The following is a 27,461-nucleotide window of genomic DNA, read 5'->3' on the forward strand; positions in this document are numbered from 1 at the left end:
TGTTTACATTATCACAACGAAGAGAGAGAGAGAGAGCGAAAGAGGCGAAAGTGGAAGAGAGCAGTGCGTGAGTGTGTGCTCTTTACTTCCATTGAGCTTTTATGCTTGAAGAGCGCAACTTGAGCTAGAGCTAGAGCAAGAAGAGGTTTAGGTTGGAACGGTTTAAAGGGAATAATAATGGTTTCTGTTGGTTTCTTAGGCTTTCGCCTAAGGTTTGATCGTTCTATGATGTATAATTGTAAAGAGCAGCTACCTGCTTTTGCTTAAGCTTATCTTTTTTGATAATGCAAAATATTCTATGGTCTTCCTTTCATTTGGATTAATTTAATTTAGGTTAAAATTGCAACAGACAGAAGCCCCATGCCCTATCAAGGTTCCGTACGATGCTCGTCAAGCTTCAATAACTTATCAGCAGTCTCCCGGTCTGCCCACCCATTCCAGACAGTGTCAATAGACCTTTTACGAGAGTGTGTGCATACATACACATACAGATTGTCTCTCCAGATCATGCAGACATACTATATACAGAGAGAGAGAGAGAGTATGATAGAGAGAGCGCGATGTTTCGACTTTTATTTTGATTACCCACCGAAATATACATATGTATGTACATACATATACTTTCAACAATTATACGGTCGGACATTGATAACTGTCAGTTGTCGCCAGACTTTGAGACTAATTGAAATCGTTTCTATTCTTCGTTCTCCTTCTTTCCGTTCCGTTCCATTCGGTTGTGTGTGCTAAATTTAGTCATTCAAAGGCATTCATAGATTTTATTAAAATTAATTGATTTCCATTCCACATTCTAGCCTCAAACAACGCATACAACAACACATTCGGTACTTGTGTACGAATATATTGAAATTCATGCATAGAAAATATCTGTGGCATTTTGAGAACAAGATCATAACCTACATTATCATCGCATCGTATCGCTCATTGCCGTTTGCCCGCTGTTTCTTCTCTCTTCCGTGCCTTTTGTGTGTTTGCTGATAAGACGCTCTCTTAATATTTAACTCAAGTTCGCTCCATAACATCTCTCTTTTAAAGTGTATTGTTGTGGCTCTCAAATGTCGTTGCATTCAATAGAGTTAGCAGTATTTACTGTTCTTTCCATCATATTTCTTGTCCAAAAACATCTATTGATTCGTTTAATCATGATAGATTTCTTTGTCATGAATTATAGCCGCAACTCTCGAAGCTCGCTCTCTTTCCTTCAGTGCTTTTACCGGTAAATTAGAATATCCCACATTAAGCTTCAACATTTTTTAGATCTAGGCAAAACCCAAAACGTCAATTACTTACCTTAACGATTTGGTAGCACTCGAGATCATTTTGTAATCGTTTTTCCGCACGGAAACCATCAGAATGTAATTTCCCAATATAATGATAAAACAATCACAGAATGATGTTGCATAAAGATAAGTGAATTACATGAGGAACGATTGATACAATGACTAGACACAAATTCAAGGTTAAATCTAAGCACTTCTCTTTCTTCTCTTCTTTTCAGTGAACAAAAACAGATCTTGAAGCGAAAGCTTTGCGCGTGTGTGTGGAGTCTTTTTTTTGGGAGTGCTTGAAAAGCTGCAAAGCTGCAACTCCACAACGAACAGTGGTACCACCCCATGATGGACGGCTTCGCGCAGGACTGGCCAACGCTGTCCCACACAGACAATGGCCTGGCCATGGACCAGCTGGGCGGAGTAGTGGGCGACCTGCCCGGCGATGTAGGCTTTGAGCCTCAGACACGTGCCAGATCCAACACATGGCCCTGTCCACGGCCCGAGAACTTTGTGGAGCCGGCTGACGAATTGGACAGTACAAAGGCCAGCAATCAGCAATTGGCAGCAGGAGGTACGCATCTGCATATTCCGTGTCTTTCGTACCTGTGTACCGTATGTCTAACGTTTTTCTTTTTACCCCTAAAGACTCACAGCAGGCTATACAGAATGCGAATGCAGCCAAAAAGAATTCATCGCGTCGCAATGCATGGGGAAATCTATCCTATGCGGATCTCATCACGCATGCCATTGGCTCCGCCACCGACAAGCGTTTGACCCTCAGTCAGATCTACGAGTGGATGGTCCAGAATGTGCCATACTTTAAGGATAAAGGCGATTCGAATAGCAGTGCCGGATGGAAGGTAAGAATTGGAAACGCATTAAGGAGTTTCCTCTGAAATCTTTAAGGGTTTTTCTGCAATAGATGTGGGATTGGTCTTAATAAGAAAATATTTTCCATACAATTTGACGAGTTTTGATGAGATTTCAACCTTTATTCCTTCTGTTACTCTCATATTTCGTTGCCTTATATTCAGAGGTACCAAAAAAGTTGCTTTTCCACTTTCTCTGGACACTTTATTACAGCATTTACTTCACTTAAGCGGCCCTCCAGGTCTTCAGTTTTATCTTTTGCCTCTTCCACTTCCAGTTTCTTTTTCGTTTTTCTTGTTTCTTTTTTTTGAGAGCTTTCTGCTTTGTACTATTGTATTTTATACACTCTCATAATAGCTTGCTCTTTTGGCTTTCAAATAACAATTTCATTCGCATTTCGTTGTACCAAACGGTCAAGTTCATGGCCAAAGTCCAAAGGAGAAAAGAGTGATGCAAAATGGAAAAAAGAGAGGGATAGAGTAAAATACAGTGAAGTCTTTGTTTGCTTTACATATTTTTTGCAGCTCTGTTTTCATTTTTATTATTTCCCTTTGAGTTTTTTTTTGCGGAATTTACGGGTGCTATTATGCAATTTCCACTTGTTGTATGCATCTCCTTTTATCCAAAAATGATTCCATATTTGACTTTCGCTCTGTCTCTTTACGCTGCACTTTCACTCTCCTTTTCGCTAATATTTCAATCTTTGAATCTGATTTTTGTGGGCTTCTGCACTAGTTGCTTATTTTAACCTTTGGGTTCCTTGCATCTTTTGTTTACATTCATGAGTAAATAAATAGTAGAGTGAACACTCATTATGCATTCAAAACATTTACTCAAACGCACACTAGAAACACTTTTTCATAAACTAAATTTTCATTCATACTCAGAGACCGGTTCGCAGTGCCAGTGCCCCTGCCATCCCCCTTTGCCTTCACTCTTATGGCCTCTCCATCGTTTACATATATATCAGTTTGCATAGATAAGACTGATAGATCAAAAGTTTTGGGATAGATTGCAATTGGAATGGTAGCCACTTGTCTGGTAGATTGTGTGTTATCGGTTTATCGTTGGTCAATTAACGTAATCGATATGTGGGATAGCAGCTTTATGATGCTTAATCGTCTTTGCTATCAGTTTGTAGATAATCGTAGATAAAAGTTTTATAGATTGCAATTCCAAACCAATTCCAGTTCATGTATGCCAACCATTTTCATAGTAGATTGCTTCCAAACTCGTTCAATTCTAGATATTGGGATAGGATTATGATTAGAGATAGAAGAGATTAGAAGCCGTAGAATCTCCAGCTTTAATAAGAGCTTTAGCAGAATAATATTAAGTCCATGACCTGATTACTCCCCCAAAACTTAATATTTGTTTCCAACTAGAAATTGTACAAAAATCTCAAAAAAATTAGTATGATTTCTGTTTACATGTTTCGTTGTACATCTTCGTGTTCATGGTTTTTTTTTGTGGTTTATTTTCACTGATAACATTCGCTTACATAGCTATAAGAGTCTGCGTGTGTGTGTGTGTGTTAATACTGTAGGTACCTTTTGCAATGTTATCAATAAGTGCCATAAGTTCATTGACATGCTGCACAATCTGCCATCTTTTCGTATATTTTATTTGTGGATTTAAGAATTAGATGATGTCCATCACAAAAATGTGTATTGATAGATACTTTTTTAGGGGGTTTTCTTTTGTTTGGGAGAGCTGAATGTCATATTTCTTTTGCTTTTTGGAGCTTAGATTTTTGATGTACACTTCCTCTCCTGTTGGTTATATGTGTCTGCTGGTCGCTATTATCATAATTTTAGAGCAAAGTAACTTCAATTTTGAGATACACAAATTTAATTCTGTCTGTACTACCCCTTGATCACGTGTTACTCTGCCTTCCAGGGTGTTATTCAACTCTTCGTCTACTGAACCCCCTTGCAAGGGTTCCTTCCGTTCATAAAAATCATTCGATCCACTCATATTTCTTCGCTGACTGCAGTGCGTCATTCACGTGATTGTTTTCTTTAGCAACTCATTTTTGCTGATATTTCATTGCCCGAACGAGAGGGTTCGCTCTCTTGCTTTTGGCACCTCGCGAGTGATAAAAACGCTCGTACGACAAACCACAAAAAAAAAAAGAATTGAAGAATGTGCTGACAATACGAAATCGAAGACGTAGCCCCCGAAAAACCCGATACCCCAACCGAAACTTTTCTGCCCAGACAGCGCGCTTCCAGAGAATTGTTTTGGAGCTCTTTTTTTCCCCGTTTGACGTTTTTTTTTTGGGTCTGTGAACTACTATTTTCTTTATTTATATTAATGTGCGATGATGATTGTTTATAATTGTTTCGGTTGTTTGTCTTCGAGGGTTTCACGGAAGTAGTAGAATTGCCCCAGACGCTTGCCCGTAGATGTCCCCGCATTGGGTTTCTGTTTTTGTTTTTGATTACGAGTTTACGGGCTGCGTTGCGGGAAATAACAATCGAAAAATTGATAAAGAATTTCGTACTAATATTAGGAGTATTTCCGCGTCGTAGAAATGGTCTTCGCCTTAAATGACGGACAGAGAGAGTTTCTGGGAAAAGCAAAACTGCAATCGTTGCAGAGTTTTCTAGTAAAACTCCTCGAAGAATGCGAATATATATTTAGTATCTTCTGCAGGCACTTCCAAAGAACTAAGCACGCAGACACAGCTGCACTCGTATTTTCTTCCCATACAGATACATCGTCTGGTATCTATTTATAGATAGTTTTCTTCGCATATTGAAAGGAAGAGTTTCAGCCCGTCTCTGGACATTCCTCTTAAAAATGTTTATAGACCCCACGCTGGCTAATTTATGCAACACGTTGCCTGTTCTACCTGACACTTGCTTCCTTTTTGTCCCTCGTCCACTGTGCATTTCGAAGCGTAAGGTACTTCCTCTTCGTATAGTCATCATCATACGACGAGTACTCGTCGTCATAATAAAGAACGAAACGAGCGAAACACTCAAATGACATTTGCAGAATTTTAAATTTTTTTCCCACTCGGTGGTGGCGTCAGTATGCATTTCGCAGGCTTCCCTTCTGGATGTGGAATCGTGGCTCGTGGCCACCACGTTTTGGCCTGTCTTCATCATCTTCCACCCAGCCACCCATCCATCCCATCCCATCCATCCACCTTCTCCTCTGCTGCGTTTTGGCCATTGAACCGGTGCCAAGTATTTCCCTTCTCCTTTCCTCTGCTGCTCCTTTTATCAATTTATTTTTGTGTTTCTTTTTATTTGTGGTTTTTTTTTTGGATCTTTTAATTGGCAGCGACCCGCAACGTGTTATAAATATTCTTGTTGAGGCCTCGCAACATTTTCATGGTTTTTATTCAGTCTTTTTTTTCGTTTTCGTAATTATGTTTGGAAATTTGTGTAATTTATGGATGCCTTCTTAGGTGGCATCACAGATATAGGAATTTATTTCCTGCTTTTTGTGGCAAAGTGCGGGTTAGGTGAGGAATGCAGAGCAGTGGGGGCTAAGAGATCAGATGGTGTTGAAGGATGTTTGAAAGATTTATACGTTCCAACTATTGCTCCTCAACTAAAATGAAGGGCAAAACTGTGAGCAAAAAACGAAACAAGATTGGGTAAAATGGTAAGACAAATTGGTAAGGTGAACAATTATTTGAGGGAAAGGCAAATGAAGAATGAAAGTTGAAGAAATTTAAGGCATATTTAATAGGTAAAATTCCAAAAGAGTCTCAAAGAAGACTTATTTTCTAAAAATAAGTCAGCGAAAGACATTTTCTAAAAAAAATGTTCAAAAGAATGTTGACAAAAGGCCTGTGGAAATTTTCCCTACCCATTGTTATCTTGCAGAGAGGCGTTCCCAAATTCCTTGTAATACCATATAAACTTGGTGTACCTGGCACTTGCATAACCTTGGCTCTCATTCTGGTCGGTTATCAATGGACTTATCAATGGCCTTGCCTGCAATCATCCATACCCCTCCACAGCGGCCAGAAATGCACGTGTAGCTTCAAGTTTGCAAAGTTCCTGCAAAATGCGCATTAGTCAGCTTGTACCGCGGCCCGACTGTCACTCACTTGGCCAGTGCACAAATGCAGTGTAACAATTTGCAGGGGGTCGGTCGTAAGCTCTTCAAATACGAAGTAAATATATGTATAAATATGCCATAAAAAAAAGAGTAAACATGGGCATTCATTAAGGGATAGGGAGAACAAGTTACGATAGAAATTGTTAGGCGTGTGGTGGCAATCAATGTGCCACTTGAGAGGGTGCACCGTTCCACCTTCCCACTCCAGCACTCTATCTCTTCTCCTCTCTCTCTCTTTTGATTAGGGGTTTTCACCCATATTTTCACGCTCGTTAACCGAACATTAAGTATACGCCGGGTGTGTACGAGTATATGTTTTTCTGCGGCGCATTTCATTTGGTTTAAAGTGCATTTGAATGCAAAAACCATACACCAAAAACGTAAACAAATGTGGTGCGCCATAAAATAGCAATAAAATCGAATACTTTGTATTAGTTTTCATTTGATTTTTGTTGGTCTGAAACGTGCAAATACTGGAATGGAATCAAAATTCAATCAAAGAAACGAGAACAAGAATGAGAGAACAAGAACGAGATCATTAGAAGTCCAACATTTACATATTATTCAATTATAAATAAGCATTAACCTTGCGCCGGGCCTCCTGCTCTCCCTCCCCTACCGCCGCTCACGACAGAGCGGCCTCTCTGCCCACTCGTGATGCCATTTCTGTTCGTTTGTTTGAGTATTTCTACTATTTGCATGCAACCACCTCTCCACTGCGTAATACTACTCGGATTCTTTCACTCGGCTGCGAGTGAACACGCCCCCTTTTCGGGTTGCTCTGGCGACACGGAACCGGACGCGCCTTCTTTTTGTTTTCTTTTTGCTCAGTTGCACTTGTTTTTGTTTATACAAATATTAGTTAACATTTTTTATGGCCGCTTAAGGGGGGGTTGAGCCATGGAGTGTTATGTCATTGCTTACCAAACATTCCAAGTATTTGCTGCAGTTACCTTTTGTAATTAGTTTTATAACCGAATTTTCGTTAACAGCTTTACAAGCTGAGATTCTGGGATTCTGAGATACGAGTCTACTTGTTTATGATTGCATAGGATGAACTTCTTTGATTAGTAAAGGGATCTCTTTCGCAATCAGTGTTATAAGCGAGCACATATCATCGCGGCCACTTGAAAGGGATCTTATAGCATTTGTGCGGTAATAATTACTTGACATTGAGTAAGAATACCAATTATAATAATATACCCATTAAATGATGTTTGCAAATTTAAAAGATCTCGGGTTATTAGCTCTCACATTTCTGAAATATCATCGCTCAAAATATCTTTTAATGCCCCTACATTCCTCAATGATTTATGTGCGAGCAACCCAAATAGTTCCGATATTACTTGAAAAGATCCTGAGATGTGGACGTGACTTCGTCAATGTAACGCCAAATCGGAGGAGGAGATCCCAAAAACATCATTCATTCGGGCATAGAATGTGACGCCCCTCGTTTGGGCTCTGTCTAGATCGTAATTGTGGCGGGGGGCTATTAATTATGCTGTACTTGCACGCGGTTTTGCATTGCGTGAGGTTAGTGCTGTGGTGTGTGTTTTTACAGCCTGCCCCACGACGGAGTTTGTTGTGCTAATTAACACCACCAGCGCACTGTCTCGGAGGCATCACTTGCCTCCCTTCGGGTAGTAAAATGCATGATGTATCTACAATATATGTATTGTAAAATTTATGTTCTGCTTAGACTTTTACGATTTGTGCACGAACGCAGCCGAGGAATGCCAGTGTAAAGTGGCAAGTAGCAGGAGGAGGTGGTGAGGAAGTATACTCGTATCGCTGTCTGGCATTGCCGCCGAATGTCTGGACGATCCCGATCCCCGAACCCTGATCCCCAATCCATAAGCTATGAAAGTGTTGCGCATTTTTTCGGTTTTATGGGAACAGACAGTACCGCAATTTTGAGTGGCAGAATTTTACGAGTATGCCACACATTCTGGTTTTAAGAACTGCTGACTTTTGATACTCACTACTCGAAGGAATACATGGGCATATTCAGCATTAAATATTCTAAAGGTGTGGGAGCCAAAAGCAAGCATTTTCTTTAACAGCAAAAGTCTGTGGCATTCCACAATTTTAAAGTTTTTGATCATAAATCATAATTTAAATATCTGTTGATTATTATAGCCAGTGCACCTGTCTTTTGGCTCTTTGAACACCTGGCTTTCGCCCCCAGCAGTGCTAGAGCAATTCGCTTTGGAGTGATTGATTACTGGGTGTTCTAGTGTCGATTCCTAAACGTTTCGACTGGTTTTTAAATGCAAAGAGTTATTTATAAAACTTATTAATATGTTCGTGTGCCGCTCGGCTGTTCTTCATAAACACATACATAAATATCAATGTTTGTCCTCGTTTTTTGTGTGCTTTCTATAGTCGTAATTGTGCGATATATATAAATATATTAACTGCAATCAAGGCATCGCAAATTGAAACTGGTTTCTGGTGTGTGTGTGTGTGAGACGGATAAAAAATTTTAAATTATTTATTGAGAAATTATCTCATGTGTCCGGCGGGGGGGCCCATAAAAAAGCGACACCCAGAAGCAAGATGCCAGAACGTAGTTCAGTCCAGAGTCTAGTTCGCAATAAATATGCAATAATCATAAGAAATAAGCCATAAAATCAACCAAACTGAAGGGGCTACGTCTCACCGCACTTCTCTTGTGGAGTTGACCAAACCAAAAGGCAATAAAAGTAAGACAAAAGCCGCAAGAAAGGCTATGGCACTGGAATACCCTGTTGGGGGAGATGATTATACAAAAGAAACTCACATCTAAAAATATATCTTGCAGCATTGGACCAAACGTTTTATGGGTTCTATCATTTCGAGAACTTTTTCTAAACATAATAAAATTATAATTTCCCTTCTCCTCTTTTTTTCGCCTTCAAAAGTTTATGGGCAAAAGGCGAATGCATGTAGGGCGGGGGGCGTGGCTTAGACAGACGATGACAACTCCAAATCCCATTGATTGTCGCTCAAAGACCACTTGCTGGATGTTCCACCCACATTTATCATTTGTAAAGTTTGGCGGCAGGCTGCAGGGGGAAGTCGTCCATTCAGTGGATGTCCAGTTAATGGCCAAAACGGGGAGTGTGTGGCAGGAAGGAAGGAAGCAAACTAATGGGGCGGCCAATGGACACACACACAGGCACACACAGGATCGTAAATAAAGTTTTTTTTTTTGGTGCAAATTGTTGGAGTTCCGCCTTAAAGAAATTGGAAATGGAGAAATGATTATTTAATTTGTTCGCGAAACTATCTTTAAGCCTCAAGCCTTAAGACTGCCCCAAAATTCAGTCACATAATCAATCAGAGAAGACTAAGTAACACAACCAGCCACAGAGGGTGGAATTCCTTCTCTTACTTGTACTTAATGAATGTCACACAGGGAGCAGAAGAGCTTCATAAACATTGCAAAGGAATGGCATGGGCATGGGCACGGGCAGGGACATGGACAGCAGACGACAAACACATTTATGAACTTGGCTTCAATGCTATTTCTATTGCATACATTTTGGGGCAATGTCCTCGACCCGCCCGCACTAAGGAGCACACTCACACACATCCATAGCTAGCCAGCTAGAAATTTTACATCATTTGGCCCGATTCCGTTGGCCAAAGTGCAATTGCAAAAGTTTTGTGTGGAGCTTCCAGTTATAGCTCGATTGCTTCTACTTGAGGATATTCCTTGCCCGATTTATACACTCACCAGAAGAGGAGAATGTCCATTTTCTGCTGCAACAGACTAGAACTTTGAGCAGATGGTAGACCAAAGAAAAAATCGAGTGAAAAGATGTGTAACGAGGAAGGAAAAGAAGCTTCAATGAAGCCTAGTTATTTCCAGGCAAGAGTTTTCCTTTAATTCGTAATAATCTTATTTAAAATACTCTAAAATATATTTTACTTGTTCCAATGGTTGCCTCAAGAACCCTTTTTGCTTCCATAAAGTGCATTGAAATGTCTACCAATTCCCTCTTCAATCTTTTCTTTCAATTCATTCCTTTGGTGTCCTTTGTCGCCGCCAACAAAATGCGACACTTATGGACTGCTTATAAAGTGCACTTGTACCGCAGACACATAATGACAGGCAGGCAGACAGACAGACAGCGGGACTGGCAGGACTTTATTTCGTAGGATTCTCTCTGCTTAAAGGTTCTCCTTTCTTCAGGTGCTCGGCAGGGAAACGTATCATTTTTTTTGTTGTCATTTGATTTCCGTTTCCGTTTGGCACGCAGGCGCCGACGTGTCCTGCGATTAATCCCTGTTTGGCGGCTTTGTCGCAGGAGAACTCTTCCTATTCATATAAAAGTTTGCCAGAAAAAAAGCGAAACCAAACGAACTCGCAGACAAAAAGTAAAAGAAAAGTTTTTCAATTCCATATCATATCATCACATCATCATTGCCAATGATAATGCGACCGTCTGCCTGTTTTATGTTCCACATACGAGTATTCCGTATCTTTAGAATATTTGGAAACCCCGCAAGGAGGGGTTGTAGACATCAAGAAGGGGTGGTGGTGGTGGTTGTTGGGTTATATCTAGTTGCTAGGGCGAATATTTTTCCGCACTATACTCGTACTCGTATGTCTATTGCTCTTTTATTTAGTTTGAACAGTTTGAAGTTCGTTTTTGTTTGCTGAATGGCCATTTCATATAGAAATTGTTTAAATATTGATTTTAGAATGAAAGAAATGTGTACTTTAAAGTGGGAAATGTTTGTGGAGAGACCATAAAGAGTTTCTATTTGCTGATAGAATATAGAAATAATTTTTGTTGTATTTTATATCCCATAAAATCCAAACATGGCATTTAATTTATCATTTGATGGATGACAAAGGGTTTCCTCCGAGAAAGTGCTCTACTTTCCATATCTCTGAGGTATTTTGGCCAATCAATTTCTGTGGAAAGGCAAAAGCCCATTGAATGTTCCCTTGTTGTAGGTCATTATCTGGGGGGTCTGGGGTCTGGCAGTCTGGGGGTCATTATCTAATCAATTACTTGAATTCCTATCAATTTTCGATGATTTTTGTGGTGCACACGCGCCATAAATTATACGGAACCCAATCAAGCAGCGACTGTTTCGTGATAAATTTCCAAATGGTTTTGAAATTTTCAACTCATTTGCAATTTAATGGCAACTGTCAATGATCGCTCTTCGATTGTTCTTTGGGTAAACAAATGTTCAAATCGAATCTCATCTGTTGCCATCTTGACTGCAAACTTTGAGAATTGTTTAAACAATTAATTAGGCTTTCGGTAAACAGAATATGCAGACACACCAGACAGACCATTCATCCCAGAGGTTGAGGCCCTACCATCCTCATACGTTCTCATCGCATACCATCTATTCTCTGCTCTTCGATTTGTTTAGTCTTTGGGGGCAGCGCACCGCACTCTGAAACAACAGCAGAGACTGTTTACAAATTTGGCCTGGCCTTACAGCCGTGCCAAAATGTTTTGCTCAAACAATTAAATTTTCGACTTCAAAAGCGTTGACAAAAAATCGAATCTAAAACCAAACTTACTGGTCTGCTGCTGCCATTGAATTTGTGTTCATTTTTATTCGTTTACTCTTTAGCTTATGGAATTCAAGGGCATATTTTATTTTGTGTTTGGTTTGTGGCATGATGAGGATAATACTTACAGAGGAACTGGATCTAGACATGTGTATCAATAAAATCTGTTAAGTTTTTAGAATATTTACTGATACATTGTGTGATTATTTTAATTGCATATAGGGATCTACAAAATTCGTTAGAAATCAAATGATTCTTAGGGTGTCGCTCAGTCCAAATGGCAATTCAAATATTCGATGGGGTTTCTACTACGTTTTGGTATTAAATTTTAACTGCTGCCGAGTCAGTGGCATGCCAGCAATTAGCCGAATGAATGAGGTGCACGGGGGGGGCCTGTGCCGTGCCATTCCGCCCGTTCTGCTCCCTAAACTGTAGAGAGCGGTTCAGGTTGGTGTGGGAGCCATGGAGAGTGTCGTTTCAAAAATTTATATCTCAATTTCACATCTAAATGCGAATAATCTTTCCTTTTTTTCCGCTGCCACAGTGTGTGTGTGGTTGTGTTTGTATTTGCGAGTCCATTGGAGTACTTTGGGGTTTCATTTGATTTGTGTGTGAGAATCGCTGCAGCTGTTTTGCCAGTGGATTGCCGCGACTCCCATTCCGACTCTTTCTCCCGTTAATTCCTCCACTACACTCGCCCCTACACCTTTCTGATGTTAACCTTTTACCATAAACCGATAGAGATCTGGGTGGACGGTTGGACGGTTTTTTCTACTATTTTGTAGCTATTTTTGTTGAATTTTTTGAAACGCGAACAAGCGCAAAGCATTTCAAATGCTGCGGTGTAGCAGTTCTTTATTTTCTGTTTGAGGAGAAAATGTTTAGAATTGAAATGTCTAAAAGGAATGAAATTAAGTTAGGACTTTAAAAATAAAGATATTTCGTTGAACAAAAAATAGATGTTCAAAAGTGAACGCAGAAAGTGAACAATCAACTGCCGGCAGAATTTACCTACAAGTAAACCCCAGACTTACTTTCCAGACCCTTCTAATGTATCTCTCGCCGAGTACTTGTTTATCTCCTGCCCCGCTCTCTTGCCCTCTCTCAACAGCCACTTGCCGCAATGACGGGGGCGACCCAGTTAGCGCCACATGTCGCGATTCAACCAGAGAATGCGCTATTCCGCTGCTCCATAAGACTCTGTGCGGCTGAATGGCCCAATGAAATATGCATATTTGATACAAGATGACAGCGTATCGTGAGATACAGTGGAACCCAGGACACTGGGGCACCCCAAGACAAGAGGCACAAGAAGATTGGAAGATTTAATATATTTTAGTGCTCTTGCTCGCCCCCTTGGCTTGCTCTTGCTCGCCCCCCTTGGTCTGCGTATCTCTCTGACAATTACTCATATAAATTATAAAGAAATGAATCAGTGGCCCCCCCCGCGCTAATAAATCCAAAAGTTTTTGCTGTAATAACTGTAATTGGGGGGGAAAGGAACTTTAACTATGATTTCCAGCCATCGATTTCCATTGGGCAATCCATTGTGATTCACGCTCGTTGCACATTAATTGAACACGGAACAATAAGGATACATCGACTAGCAAGCATATCCTTGACGACACTCGAGCGAAGGGAACGGGGAATACGCTCGTATGAAATTTCCATTCCTCGGTTCTTTTTTTTCTGTGCTCATTTGCTGCTAAAAGTAAATTCAATGGAAGCCCAGTTCTGTCGCAGTTTTCCCCCGCAAGATTGCTTTTCATACACACAATATGCGAGTGTGTATTTTTGCCATGGATGCGAAATGTTGATGGGTGGTGGGTGGGTTGACCTATATCGTACTTCCCTCTGGATACTTCGGATGGCTAAGCACACACTCACATAATGCAGCTCCTTGGTAACCAAATGTGTCGACAAGAGGGGTGAAGTGCTTTCTTCAGAGGGGGAATGGCTGGAGGTTGGTCTCTTTGGAGGCCGGCCCGGCATGTGGTCGCTGTCGCCGGAGTCTCTTTCGCATAATTCTCGTGTCTCGCGTGTCGTATCGTATCTCACTCTCTCTCTCTCTCTCTCTCTCTCTCGATTTAATAGTCCCAATTAGTTAGATGAATTGTGGAATGTGTTCTCGCTGCTCTGCTGCTTTTTGGCCAGATTTAAGTTTATGAATATTCAATGAAGTGTGTGCCATAAATTATAAATGCCATTTGTTTGCATTTCGCCTTGATTTTATGGCCTTGAGCGTGTAAGCCACCCAGCCTGCCAGCCAGCCTGCCTGCCACTGCTGCCTGATCTTTAAGGCCATCGTGTTGTTTCTTTAAACCAATTTCACTAATAATTTGTTCTCGAGAAATCTAAAAAGAATTCGATTTTAGAGTTGAAAATGAACCAGAAATTTCACACATACCTTAAGTAATTTTGTTTTACCTTTCAAACAGAAAATAAATTTGTCTAGAGACTTTTCAAGCCCAGAAAACTTTTATTATACTCACCTCGACCCTTAGTATAGTTATAAATTATTATGTATATTTAATTCAGATCTGTTATTGGATATAATCATCAAGCTAGTGCACATAAAAATACATAAAATTCTGTAAAATGGGACTTCCCCGCAAACTTTTACCCAAATTGCTTTGCAATTGCCTTTGAAATGAATACACACTTTTCCATAGCTGCTGTTGCGCCATCTAAAATATGACATAACCTTTTGCCTTTCCATTTACTTAAACCCTTGCCCAAAAGTAATGTGAATCGAGAACTTTATTCTCAGATACAGATATAGCCATTACTCACCCACGCAACTATGTACACACACACACACATATGCATGTGTATATGTATATGTACATCCTGTTTGTGGGCGGATGTTGGTGCGGATAATTCCACAATCTGGCCATTAGCATAATCAGAGCGTTTGCCAAAAGAAAATGTTTGGAAATGTTTACTGGGAGGAAGAGGAGCAAAAAGGGAAAAAGACAGCAGAGTGGGGAAGGGGCACTTAAACATTTAAATAAAAATGATAACTTTATGCACGAAGGGGGTAAAATTAGTTGGAGAAATTCCCTCCAAAAGAAAAGAAAATGTCATTACAGGAGCACGCACACACACACACACAAAGGACACAGAGAGTCGCCCAGCCACTGACTGACGCCAAGTAAAAGTTTTCATAGGAAAAAGTATCTGTGGAGTAAAGCAGATCCATGAAAAGTATTAGGAAAAGTCTGCGGGGATTGTCTGTGCACAGGTTTTGGCGTCTGTACACCCACACCCACACCCACTCACATGTCCTGTGGCAACGGTGATAAATGGCGCCAATGTGCCGCCTCGCGAATAGACGCGTCGAAATCGTTCCCTTTTTTTTTGGGTTGTGGCTGAGGGGAGTGGGTTGGTGTCTATGCTGCTGGGTGGAATCTGTGGCAAGTTGCCTTTACAGTTAGTTTAGTTTTGTAATGCTCCATTTAGCTTGTGTTGCCACAACGCAGCGCACTCCCATCCTCATCCTGCTCCTGCTGCTAGACCCGATTCTCGCTCTCTTTTTTGTTCAAACCTGATGACAAATCCACACTAAACGTGTTTGATTCCATTTGTTTCTTCTCTATTTATTCTACTCCCTTTTGCACTTTTTGCACTCGATGACATGTAATTGTTGGACCCTCAACCCAGTAACCAGTAACCAGCACCTAGACAGAGTTATAGATTGCCAGAGGATTGGGATTGGGTTGGGGTTGGGGTTGGGGTTGGGGTTCTGTGTGGATTGGATGTTGGTGTAGTCGTATGTCGATTTGCTGTCATTACGCTGCTTACACGCGGTTATTTATGACAATTGCTGGAAAATATGAATTGACAGGCGACGACGACGACGACTACAGTCGACAGGCGACGAGGTCTAGTGAAGACGTCTTCCAATTAGAGTAGGGTGTACGTGTGCTGTTGTGTTGTGTGTGTGTGTGTGCCCTGTAAACCATAAAAATGTCGACAGACAATTGAATGGCAAAACCAGCAAAAGGAAACGCAGCAAAACACACACACACAGAGAGCCTGGGGAAAGTATCCAAGAGGTTGGGGTCATAGAAATTGCTTACAAATTGTTACATCAGCTCAACGAACGCGTCTTTCTGTCTTGGGGATTTGCAAATTTTGCAAAAGATATTGCTCAAACAAAAATTCACTCCAATTTTCTTTTCTTTTGCTCGTTACAGAACTCCATACGGCACAATCTGTCGCTGCACAATCGCTTCATGCGCGTCCAGAACGAGGGCACCGGCAAGTCCTCCTGGTGGATGCTCAATCCGGAGGCCAAGCCGGGCAAATCGGTGCGTCGCCGTGCCGCCTCCATGGAGACGTCGCGCTACGAGAAGCGCCGCGGTCGGGCAAAGAAGCGAGTGGAGGCCCTGCGGCAAGCTGGCGTTGTGGGTCTCAACGATGCCCACACCCTCGCCAAGTAGCAGTGTCAGCGAGGGATTGGATCACTTTCCGGAGAGTCCACTGCACAGGTAACTATCAAATATGTTCAACAGACTCTTTCTTGATTAGTTTTCAGCTTAGTTTTGTAGCTGGTAGATTCTATGATTAGAGTTTCAAATGTACGTTTATGGCTGAATATATTGGGGTAATATAATGGACAGTCTGTCTGAAAGATTTTCGTTCTACGTTTGGCATAATTAAAGCGTCCGCAATTGCAGCAAACACAGTATGCAAGGACCTACGACATCCAACTTGTTGCCGCAGCCTCAGGACTCAGGACTGCTAAAGCGAAAATTGAAACAGTATCCGAGATTAGCTCCTTTTTATTAGGCAGCAATATAAGAACTCAGATTCACTGTTTATACACTTCAGAATTTAAAATATAAAATTAAATTCAATTATCAAAAATGTTTTTTACTCTGTACTTTTTGCAGAAAAAGTTTCACTTTGAAGGTGATTTGATCATCGGTGAATGATTTATATTATCTATCAAGACTTATCGCCACAAAACTGATATTTTTGCTTTGGAATCTAGTGCTTTAGGACAGCATAAATACATATTTAGATATCCTTCATTATTCGATCCGAGCACTTATCTTCCCTGACCCTTTTCTTTCTTTGATAAAATTGATTTCCAAAATGATCGATAAACTGAACGTGCCGCCTGCTAATCGATGAATTATTGTGTACGCTGATCTAACCACTTTGATGGTGGCCCATTATTACATGCACATTGTCTCACACGCGATGAATAAGTGCTCAAGTCCGTCCCATGAGAATGAGAATATTAGCACGCTTCGCCACTGACACAGAAGACTGTGGGAAAAGTGCCATGAATCACGATTCGATTCTTTGTTCAAACAAATTGTACGCAGAACTGCAGTAAAGGTGTCCATTACCATTTATTCACACTATATTCAACCAATTTGTATAACTTTATAACGCTAGAAATATTTATTTAAATGCAAATTTTAAGAACGATTTAAGCATGATAATTCTATTGCAGAAAGTAGTGTAGCATAAAGTTTGATTTAATTAAGTTAAATTAGTATAAATCTTTATTTTAAGTACGTATCGCTTATAGAGCATGATTAGCTAGAAGTTTATTCAACAATCAGCGCTTGAGCTTCAATTTGTGCGATTGATTTGTAGAATATTTGCGAGTCTCATTTCACTTCGTATGCGTCCGTCTTTTAGACTTGTCTCTAAGTTTTGTCCTTTGATTTGTTGTTTTTTCCATTTATTCTTTTAATTTATCCGCAATTTTTCTTTTTGTTTTTTCTTTCCGTTCTTTCTTCTTCGTTTTGTGTGCGATATTGAAGCGGCGGCGGGTTCCAATTGTCGCCTGATTTCCGTCAGCGCGCCTCATCCAATGCCAGTTCCTGCGGACGCCTAAGTCCCATACGAGCCCAGGATCTCGAGCCCCAGGATCTCTGGGGCTTCCCGGTTGACTACCAGAATACAACGATGACACAGGCCCATGCCCAGGCCCTCGAGGAGCTCACGGGCTCCATAGCGGACGAGCTGACGCTGTGCACCCAACAGCAGCAGCAGCAGCAGCAGCAACAGCAGCAACAACAGCAGCAGCAACAGCAGCAGCAGCAGCAAGGGTCAGTTCTCGATGAGTGTTGAGAGTGTGTTTCCTTTGGTTTCCTTAATGTGTGTCCGCTCCATGTAACCCCAGTACCCAAAACACACACACCTCTTATGTTGTTTGTTTTGCGTTGGTTCTTGCATGCCAAAACAGAACGCATGTGCCTTGAATGTCTTGCCAGCAGTTGCCATTCGATATACGATTTAAAAAACATGTCTATAAAGTCACCTTCTCTTCTCGTTCTTGCCAACCAACGATCGTACGGCTGGAGTAGGTTCAGCGCCGCTTCGGGCCTACCATCACAGCCACCGCCGCCGCCCTACCAGCCCCCGCAGCTCCAGCAGCAACAACAGCAGCAGCCATCCTACACGCTGAACGGCCCCGCCACCGTCGGCTACCAGACGCTGCAGCCACAGTCGCAGTCCCAGTGCCTGCTGCATCGATCACTCAACTGCAGCTGCCTGCACAATGCGCGGGACGTAAGTACCAACAATCTACTACTATTTCAATGGAATCAATCATCAGCATTCGGAGTGAGTTATTTGAAAGGGGACTGAAGAAAATACTACTCGTTTTGAAACAATCAGAGTATTTGTTCATTGGATTACACTCTAGTTAAACCAAAGGGTTTGTAGCCAATGGCTTTACTCTTAATGTTATGGCATAATTTCTGAATAAGATTGAGAGCTAATAGTTGAGGCAAATATAATTTATTCAAGTTAAACTTCTGCGTTTTACGCATTGTAAATGAATCTCTGACTATTTGTTATTAATGGTAGGTAATTATATTTAATATTTGATTGAAATTACAGCCTTAATTATGACACATTTGTGATCAACAGCGTATTTAAAATGTCTCAATGGGGATTGCAACTATTTGCAATTTATAATTTGTATAATAGAAGTGAAAACTGATTCAAAACTTTGTTATTGAATCGCTAAACAGAAAGAATCAGACTGATAATAATTTTTAATTTAACTTTAGCTTCCACTCAACTAATCATCCATCTGCTTGCTTCTTTTTGTGCAGGGTCTCTCGCCCAATTCAGTCACCACAACAATGTCGCCCGCGTATCCCAACAGCGAGCCCTCCTCGGATTCGCTCAACACCTACAGCAATGTGGTGCTCGATGGCTCCTCGGATCTGCTCGTGCAACAGCAGCAGCAGCAGCAACAACAACAGCAGCAGCAGCAGCAGCAGCTGAAAGTGGAATTTGAAGGTGAGCAACGGCAACAGCAATCAGCTCTGACTCTATGTGAAAGTGCAACTCTTTTATCTATATCCTATCCTGCTTTCTTCCTCCAAATCTTCTTCTAACTGCCAAATGTTGATGTCAAATGCCATAGATAATAACTGCGCCTCTACTTTGATAGGACAATGCCTGGAGGTGCTCAACAATGAGGGGCAGCCCATAGACGAATTTAGTTTGGAGAACTTTCCGGTGGGGAACCTGGAGTGCAACGTAGAGGAGGTAAATGAGTGGATAGTAACTTATTAAACAGAAATACTTACAGCCTGTTTTATCCTTTACAGCTGCTGCAGCAGGAGATGAGCTACGACGGCCTGCTGGACATCAATATACCCTTGGCCAGTGTCAGCACGAATGCTCCGTTGGGGAACCTGGTGAACAATAGTACAACGATGAGCAGCAGCAGCAATCTGAGCGGCTCCAGCACCACCTTGTCCAGCAGCAGTCTCAGTGCCGCCGTGCAGCTGAATCAGTTGCAGGCACAGTTGCAACAGCAGCAGCAGCAACAGCAACAGCATCTCCAACAGCAGCAGCAGCAGCAACACCATCAGCACCAGCAGCAGTTGCTGCTGAATAATAACAACAATAACAATAACAGCAGCAGCAGCAACAGCAGCCTCGAGTTGGCCACACAGACGGCAAGCACAAATCTGAATGCCGCACGGGTGCAGTACTCGCAGCCCAGTGTGGTGACATCGCCGCCCTCATGGGTGCATTAGGAATCAATTGATCGATTGGAAGAGGATTAGAGATGCTTGATGTGTGTGTGTGTATTGCTTGTGTGTGCCTGTGTGTGTGTGTGTCGCCAATGGAACGCTTTAAAAACGCTAATTCTAAGGACAATAGTGTAAAGTTTTTATAAGCAGCCGCAGATGGGAAACGGAAACATAAATGGTTACGGAGCAGCTGCAGGATCAGTGAGCAGTAAGCAAAGAGGAAGATGAAATCAGGATACAAGAGGAAACAGTAAGGAGAAGGAGGAGGAGTAGCAGGAGTCGCCGCAGCTGGACCGCCACTAAAAAGTTTACAAAGTGAGTAACGAGCTGTGGAGCTGGGGGTGGAGTCAGTCAAGTCGCTTTCAATTTCCATCAGCCCTAAAAGCCATTCAATGTGACAGCATAAATTATGTTAATAATGTCATTTCACGGCACATTTTATGAATATGTAACAAAAAGAAACACAACCATCCACCATCCTACACCCCAAAGAATCTTAAAGATTTCCTTTTCCGGTTTCTCTTGGTGTCCTTTCGTGTCCTGCTTATATAGAAATCGTCTTCAGTTGACTTCATTTCATGATTCACTTGCCATGAATCTTTTATGGACATTCTTTTTCGTGGATTTCCTTTTTCCGTTGAGTCTTATTTTGTGTTGTTTTTTTGTGTGTTTGTCTGCCGCTACTTGAGGGCAATTACACGCGTTCAATTATCATAATACACTGTTGGGAGTGGAATGGCAGAGGAATCGCTTTAAGTCCTTTTCAATTTGAGCGATTTTAAAGTGTGGTGTGGCTGGGGCATGGCATGTGTCTGCCCCTCGCAGAAGCTCACTCAAATTATAGCAAATTAAGTCAATTTACCTAAGCCATAAAATATGTAAGAGGCCACTTTTCGAACGGAACGGGCGAACGGACGAACGGACGAAGGACGATACGATGCATGGATACGTGAACGTGAACGGTTGTCCGTGGATCGTGGGCAGAGGCAAGTGTCCTTCCACAAGTCGCGCTAATTTGACTCCCGTGTCCCGAGTGGAGGGAAAAGCCCCCGAAGGCAGCTCCATCTCTGCTCATGCAAGCCACGGCGCAAATTCGTCAAGGCAACTCCAGGGGCCTTCGCTGTCCCTTCCCGTCTGTTTGGGGCGGCAGGCAAGCAGTCGAAAAGCAAATGCTGAAAAATTAATTACGTCCTTAGGGTGACTTATGCATGCCACTGATATTTGACCCCCCCACCTACTTGGCTACTGTTTGGTCGCTGCCCACCTGAAGGAGGGAGGGCGGGCGTGTGGGGTGGTTGGGTTGCTGGTGCTCGGCCAAGTGGTGCGGGTGCAAGTCAAATCAAGCGCGTTAAACGCTGCTAATATTGAAAAATTACACAGACTTACCAGCAGCAGGTAGAAGGGAGAGAGCGGGAGTGGCTAATGGTTGAGATTTAAGATTGAAATGCTTTGATAGTTGAGGATTGAAGGTGTCCAGGGTGCGGGATTGATGAGCTTTAGTAAAACAATTAGGAACGATTTTATTTAGATTTAATCTTCAATCTTCCTCTACGAGAAATGATTCTTCTCACATGGCAGTACTTCAAAACTTGAATCTTTAATCTCTTTCCTGAAACAAACCCGTGATCGATTTCGTATCACTCTCACAGTTCCTGTTTCCTGTAAATACAATACATCCCCTGGTTTCCCTGTCCACTCAATTATGCTCAGCTCTGATTAACATTCTTACAGCCTGGCTTTCGCCTCCACTTCTTTATTTCTTTTTGTCTCAATGTCGCACTGGTAACTGTCACTGGGCATTTTTGCTTTGTGGCAAACTTTCTCAACCAAAAAACCGTGCAGAGGGGGAGGCAAAGCAACAAAAAAAACCTTTGTCCTGTCCGAATACCCACACACAAATTGAATTCCACATTAAGTTCTGCTGTAAGCCAACAATTAGAAAACAGCAAAAAAGGAAAAAAAAAACCAGAATAAGGAAGAAATAAATGGCGAGAGAAAAGAAATGGTAAATGGTTTGCAGCAGACCAAGTTGTTAGTGAAGAAAGTTGTAACTTTGTCAAGTTTTGGCGCCAATCGCATGACGTGCTAATAAAATAAGATTCCTCTTCGGAGGCGGAGAGAGGACTTCGAAATTTATGCCAAGTGCAAAATTTTGTGTTTGGCGCGGGGTCTGGTCTGGTTTGGTCTGGTCTTTCGCTTCATTTGAGTGAATAATTTGAATTGCATCAGCGGCTGAGGAGCGGATGGATTTCCATTTCCATTTCTTTCACTTTTCATAATTCAGCGGCGAGTGACAGGCGGGGAGTGGGAAATTCCATTCTTATTATGCAAATGCCTTAAAGAAGCTTCAAGAACGAGAGGCTGTTGCATATTTAATAAAAGAGCAATCATGTAACTTTAAGAAAAAGTCGCGGCTTATTAGCCGGCAGCGACACATCGTGCCACATGCCACTCAATAAGTTGCCGCAACATCTGGGCGGCTGGCTGCCCTGGGAGATGTCTATAAAAGGCGCTGAGGCGGCGCTGTAAACTCGGTGTAAAGCGGTGGCAGGAGCAAATCACATCATCGTCCGCAGATTGACTGACTTGACACATAATAAAGTCACACTCAAATTATGGCTGCAGCTGTGCTGTGCCCCGTGGGGCATGCCTCCATCTCCAGCTACACAAAAAAAAAGAAGGAGGAAGGAGGCGCAGGTTGGTTGCCCTGGTGAAACCGCGCGTGAAACACAAAAGCATTTTCAGCCAATTTATTAGTTGACAAAGAAGGAAACAAAAAAGAATTTGGGGAAAAATCTGGCGGAAAATGGGAATTGGGGCAGAAAAAAAAATGTGCGGCTTCATTGTCCTGTGGCCTATCAGAGGGGATCAGAGGCAGGACCCAGACCCGGACTATGCCTAGGCAACCAGGACTAGGGCCAGGACGGCCGCAGTTTTCGTTTAGGTGTTGAAACTTGTCCGCAACTCGCTGAATAATTCAAAGAGCAGGAAAGTTTCTTTGCTGCCCAGCCTCACATTTGATTAAATTTTAATGCCAGTGCATCATTAATAAATTCCCAGCGGGTGAGGCGGATGAATAAATTGAATTAGCGACGGGATGTGTCCGGCGGGGCCGCCTAATTCCCGCAGATTGTTTGACAAACTTTGGACAGGTTTGGCGCCGCAAAAGTGTCAGAACTAATTGTTCAAGTGCACGAAAATGTTGGAAGGAAGAGAAAAGGTGGAGGACAAAAGGACACGCGCATTGGCTTGGCATTCAAATGAAAATTTCATTATCCCGGAAGGCGAAACGGGAAACGGGAAAACGGGAGTGGAAATCAATTTGTCAGCGAGTGCGCTTCGCGACTTCATAATACAAATTGTCAGCAATTTAATAACATTTAAGCTGCCAGCCAGCCAGCCAGCCAGCGGTAACAATGATAAGCGAGGGCACAGACGCACACAGACACACGCACAGACAGACAGCACCAAGGACCTGCCGCAGGGGCATGAGTACTGGGGGTCCTTGTGGCAACCAAACCGCATTTACACTCACTTAACTCGACACGATTCGGAGGTCGCTTCGGTCCTCTAGTCTTTCAGTCCTCCAGTCCGGGGCTTGGCACTCGCTACAAGGAAGGAAAACAAAGCAAAGGCAAGCAGGGTAGCGACAGGGTTACGGGGAAACGGAAAAACGGCTTGTGTACAAGCTGCTTAAGGTCCTTAAGGACTCCGGAGCAAACGCACACTCGAGCAAATAAAGCTCTGCGAGCGATTTAAACACTTGTTGCATGGACAAAGGATAATGACGTGACAGGAAGGAGCACAGACACAAACACACACACACACACACCACACCATAAGTAATAAAGCAAACAGGCAACGCGTTTTGTAATAAACTGCAAGACGGACACGGTAGCTGGTGTGGCACGAAGAATGGAAGCCACAGGACATGTGTGGGCAAAGGTAAAGACACCTGCAGGCGCCTCACTCGCCTTGTCAATCGTTGCGTGAAAGGCATTGCAAATATGCCGGGGGCGTGGCAACTAATCACAGGCCAAGGCACTCAATCCCACCCTGCCACACACACACTCACCCACACAAATTTAATGCCCCCAAGGGGGTGGCCATAAAGTGCACATAAGTAGGCAATGTTCTCAGTTCACACCCTGCCCTGTCTCGTCCTTTCGATGCCACTCTCTCGCACTCGTGCCCTGCCCGAAGCTTAAGGGCCGCATAAAATTCAATTGCAGGCCATAAAAACTGCGCGTGATCTACATACAGAATATATAATTTAAAGCTGTAACTAATAAAATTGTCAGCGATAAGCGGCGACGACAAACGAGGACGAGCTTTGATTTTTATGTTTGTGCCCCAACCTCCCACCTCGGAGTGACAACAATTTGCCACCAAAGGCAATGTATTGGTTATGAGACCCAGAGCCCAGCCCAGCCAAAGCGAGAGCAGCGCGAAATCTTATTTTAAATGTTTAGCGCTCTCGTTTTTATGGCATAATTTGCAGGCGTTTGTAGTTTTTGTCCCTTTTGCGGGGTTGTACAATTTGCATAAAAATTGCCATAGTTGAGGCCGTTCGTTTTCTCTCTCCCTATCGCGTTCATCGCGTTGCTTATGAATATTTCTGATGGCTAGGCAGGCGACAAGTTAACAAGAGGCTGCCAAGTGTCAAGTGGTCCTTTTGCCCCTTCCCAACTCTGGCAAAATCTGAATAAATTAGCCTCTGGGATAAGGATGGCATGGGCTGGGTTTGGTTTGGTCATTTGTAGGACATGCTGATGGTCCTTTTATGAAGTGTTGATGTGACACTGAGATACTCCAACTGGGAGAATCATTTGATAAAAGTATAAATTCTAATGGAATTTCGTCTTATTTGTTTCGTTGCAGGATAAATCTGGTCGCTTCTAATCTAACATACATACAGTACATATAAATAGATGTATAATTACGAAAATATATACGAGTATATATGCATTACACATAGAAACGAAGCATACAAATAATACCAATAATAACCAATAATTAGATGCTACAATTAGTGAAATTCTCTGCTGCAAAGAAGGAATGAAGGTTGAATGAGTGAGTTGGAAAGGCAAGTGGGAAAAACAACTTCCTTGTGAGAGAGGAGAGCCTTTGAGAGCCGGTGAAAAGTCAGCACTAATGATGGGAAAAACTGAAGAAATTGAATTGAAAATATGGTTAGTCAATAAGTTCAACTTTGTACATATTAATTTTAATAACCTTGACGTAATGCAACCAACAAACTATAATAATAATTATAAACAAAACGTAAAACGTACACTAAATGTTCGAGAGAAACCACCACTAAAAAGGGGCAAAAAAACAACAGGAAATGCTATGCAAAACAGAAATAAAACAAAAACAAAAACAAAAATAATAACAAGAAGCATAAACAGAAAACAGATAACAGATAAACCGAAAGAAATTAGCACAATTATGTAATAATTTATGCTTAATTAATGTATTTAATTGAAAATCTAATTGTAATTGTATATTTTTTCTAGAGAGAGACAGCAAACGAAACCCTTAATGAAAGAAACTTGTGTAAAAATTATGCTTAAGACTCGCAATGGAATACGTAAAATGTTCTCTGGTTAGTTAGTAGCTCTACCATAACCTACAACGCCTCCCTCCCCCCGTGAAGAATGCGATATTCACCTTTTGTTATATGAATATGAATGGCACACTCTAATAATCAACAACAATTAAATCAACCCACAAAAGCCCATTGAATGTAATTCACGAAATTTCAAATACTATTAGTAAATGTAAATGTTGCCTGGCAAAAACCGTAGCAGAAACTCAAGCAAATCACACAATACCCAAAAATAATAGAAGCAGCAAAAAATGCTAATGCAAAAGCAGAAAACAGAAAACATTAAACACATACTTGCGCCTCATTGTGTACTATTATGGGCTAAATGTTAATTAATAACTAGATTGTACAATTCAAATGTAGTTCATACTATTTAAAACAAATGCAAAAACGGAGTGAAGATGAATAAATCGATGATTCAATTTAAGAAACAAAACCAAGGGAGCGTTCAGTGGTTCGTCTACAGAAGAACTCTTTTTGGGATTCAATTTATCAACCAAACATTGATATAAGGAAAGATATTCGGAAGCCGCTTGCAGCAGAAGTCGACTTAAATGTAAATAGCATTGTGTTTTCTGGTAACAATTTTCTAAATTTTATTCTTTCCATAAATAACTTCAACTAATTGTATCATTGAACAGGCCGCTCTATCCACCAAAACGATGGGTAAGACCCAGACCAGCGCCAAAGTCTGTCCTTTGATTGGAGAATGGGCCACTCATCCACTTGCTGGCGGTTCCAGTCAGATCAATGTTCGTGTTGCGATCAGCCGAGGACCACAGATTGGCACGAGCTTCGGCACCCAACTGACGACCGATGCCGGGGAAGTTGCTGTGCGTCACACTGGCACCATGACCATTGATGTGGGAGTAGTCCAGAGCGGCGCCATTGCGTTGGAACTCAAAGCCGTTGGCCAGCTTGTTCTGCGAGGCGAATGCCTTGGCATCGAGATTGTGCACACCGTCGTTGAAGAGATTGGCATGGACCTCCTGCTGGAAGGCGTCCTTCACGCCGGGTGTGTGTGTCCTGGTCACGGATGCACCATGGCCATTGCTGTGGGAAGAGAGGGAAACTCGTTAGATTGTTTGTCTGTCGGTTGCCTTTTGTGATCCACTTACTTATTGTAGGCCGCGGTTCCACCAACCGTGGCTGGACCAGATTGGGTGTTTCCAGCGGCAAAAGCCTGTACTATAGCATTGTGATCGGGAGTGCCAATCGCCTTGGTCAGATCCATACGGGCATCAGCGCCACCAGCCGGGTTGGAGGCCAATGAACCGCCCAGAACCTGACGGCGGAAACGATGGCGAAACAGCGGCTTTGGAGGTGGGCTCTGGGGGAAAGGCCCGAACCGCTGAGGCATTGCCTCGGCAATGGCTCCCAGAGCAACAAGTGCCACAACTAGAATGATTCCCTTCTGCATGTTGAGTTTGGTTTGCTTTGCTTTGTGTTGTCTTAGCTGTGGAATGAACGAACGCTGACTGATGCCTGATTGTGGCTCACCTTTCGCTTTTATAGCGAACGCTCTTCCCTACGCGAATACGTTCCAGGGGGGATCACCTCGTCATCTTCCACCTTACATCTGCCTTATCAGCAAGAAAATCCCCTCCCAGCATTCTTTGTGGGCTTTACTTTTGTTCCACCCTCCCTTAAGCCGCAAACAATTTGGAATAAGTGAAGCACAGCAGCAGCAAGAAAGGTTTGCTGAAAATAGTAGAATTCCGCACGAGTTGAGATTTGAAATGCGCTAGAGCAGTTAAACTATGAAAAACTATGTTATCTAAGAGATGGTCCACCATTGCCTGTACAGTGCAAAATCGTGTGCATTCTATTGCCTCTCCGCAGACCACCCTCTACTTTTGTTACATTCGTCCCAACCATCAAAGCTGGCTGCTATGAACTAGTTCATGTTGCACTGCTTGCAGTAGTTTGGATTCCGAACTGCTTTCTAGTAAATTTAACTGCTTGAGCACATTTCAAAATTAAGTCCAACAAACTTTTCGTTGCTGTGCTTCACTTATTCCAAATTTTTTGCGGCTTAAGGGAGGGTGGAACAAAAG

At 42.2% G+C, this 27,461-nt stretch overlaps 2 protein-coding genes across 2 annotated transcripts in view; one reads left to right on the plus strand and one right to left on the minus strand.

Annotated features, from left to right (window-relative positions):
- LOC117899730 (forkhead box protein O) overlaps positions 1-25,100 on the plus strand; it is a 33,143-nt gene extending 8,043 nt beyond the window's left edge. Inside the window, 10 exon segments of the mRNA XM_034809974.1 lie at positions 1,517-1,860; positions 1,935-2,149; positions 15,969-16,196; positions 16,198-16,262; positions 17,556-17,843; positions 18,102-18,306; positions 18,858-19,047; positions 19,175-19,299; positions 19,362-20,108; positions 24,675-25,100. Of these exon segments, the coding sequence (XP_034665865.1) occupies positions 1,632-1,860; positions 1,935-2,149; positions 15,969-16,196; positions 16,198-16,262; positions 17,556-17,843; positions 18,102-18,306; positions 18,858-19,047; positions 19,175-19,299; positions 19,362-19,796 (1,980 nt within the window). The 5' untranslated portion in view covers positions 1,517-1,631 and the 3' untranslated portion in view covers positions 19,797-20,108; positions 24,675-25,100.
- An 881-nt stretch (positions 25,101-25,981) lies between these two features.
- LOC117899732 (attacin-A-like) lies at positions 25,982-26,839 on the minus strand. Its single transcript, XM_034809976.1, has 2 exons — positions 26,523-26,839; positions 25,982-26,457 (listed from the first exon to the last, which is right to left on the minus strand). Exons 1-2 carry the CDS (start codon positions 26,822-26,824, stop codon positions 26,052-26,054), a joined length of 708 nt encoding a protein of 235 aa, XP_034665867.1. The 5' UTR covers positions 26,825-26,839; the 3' UTR covers positions 25,982-26,051.
- Positions 26,840-27,461: the final 622 nt, after the last annotated feature.

This window comes from Drosophila subobscura, chromosome O, assembly GCF_008121235.1.
Source record: "Drosophila subobscura isolate 14011-0131.10 chromosome O, UCBerk_Dsub_1.0, whole genome shotgun sequence".
In the NCBI taxonomy this organism is placed as follows: domain Eukaryota; kingdom Metazoa; phylum Arthropoda; class Insecta; order Diptera; family Drosophilidae; genus Drosophila; species Drosophila subobscura.

What these genes read in the sequence shown, in the direction of transcription:
- LOC117899732 (XM_034809976.1), bottom strand. Translation starts at nt 26,824, where the DNA reads ATGCAGAAGGGAATCATTCTAGTTGTGGCACTTGTTGCTCTGGGAGCC. An exon ending in GGAACCGCGGCCTACAATAA is followed by an intron (nt 26,458 to 26,522) that starts GTAAGTGGATCA and finishes CTCTTCCCACAG; the next exon opens with CAATGGCCATGGTGCATCCG.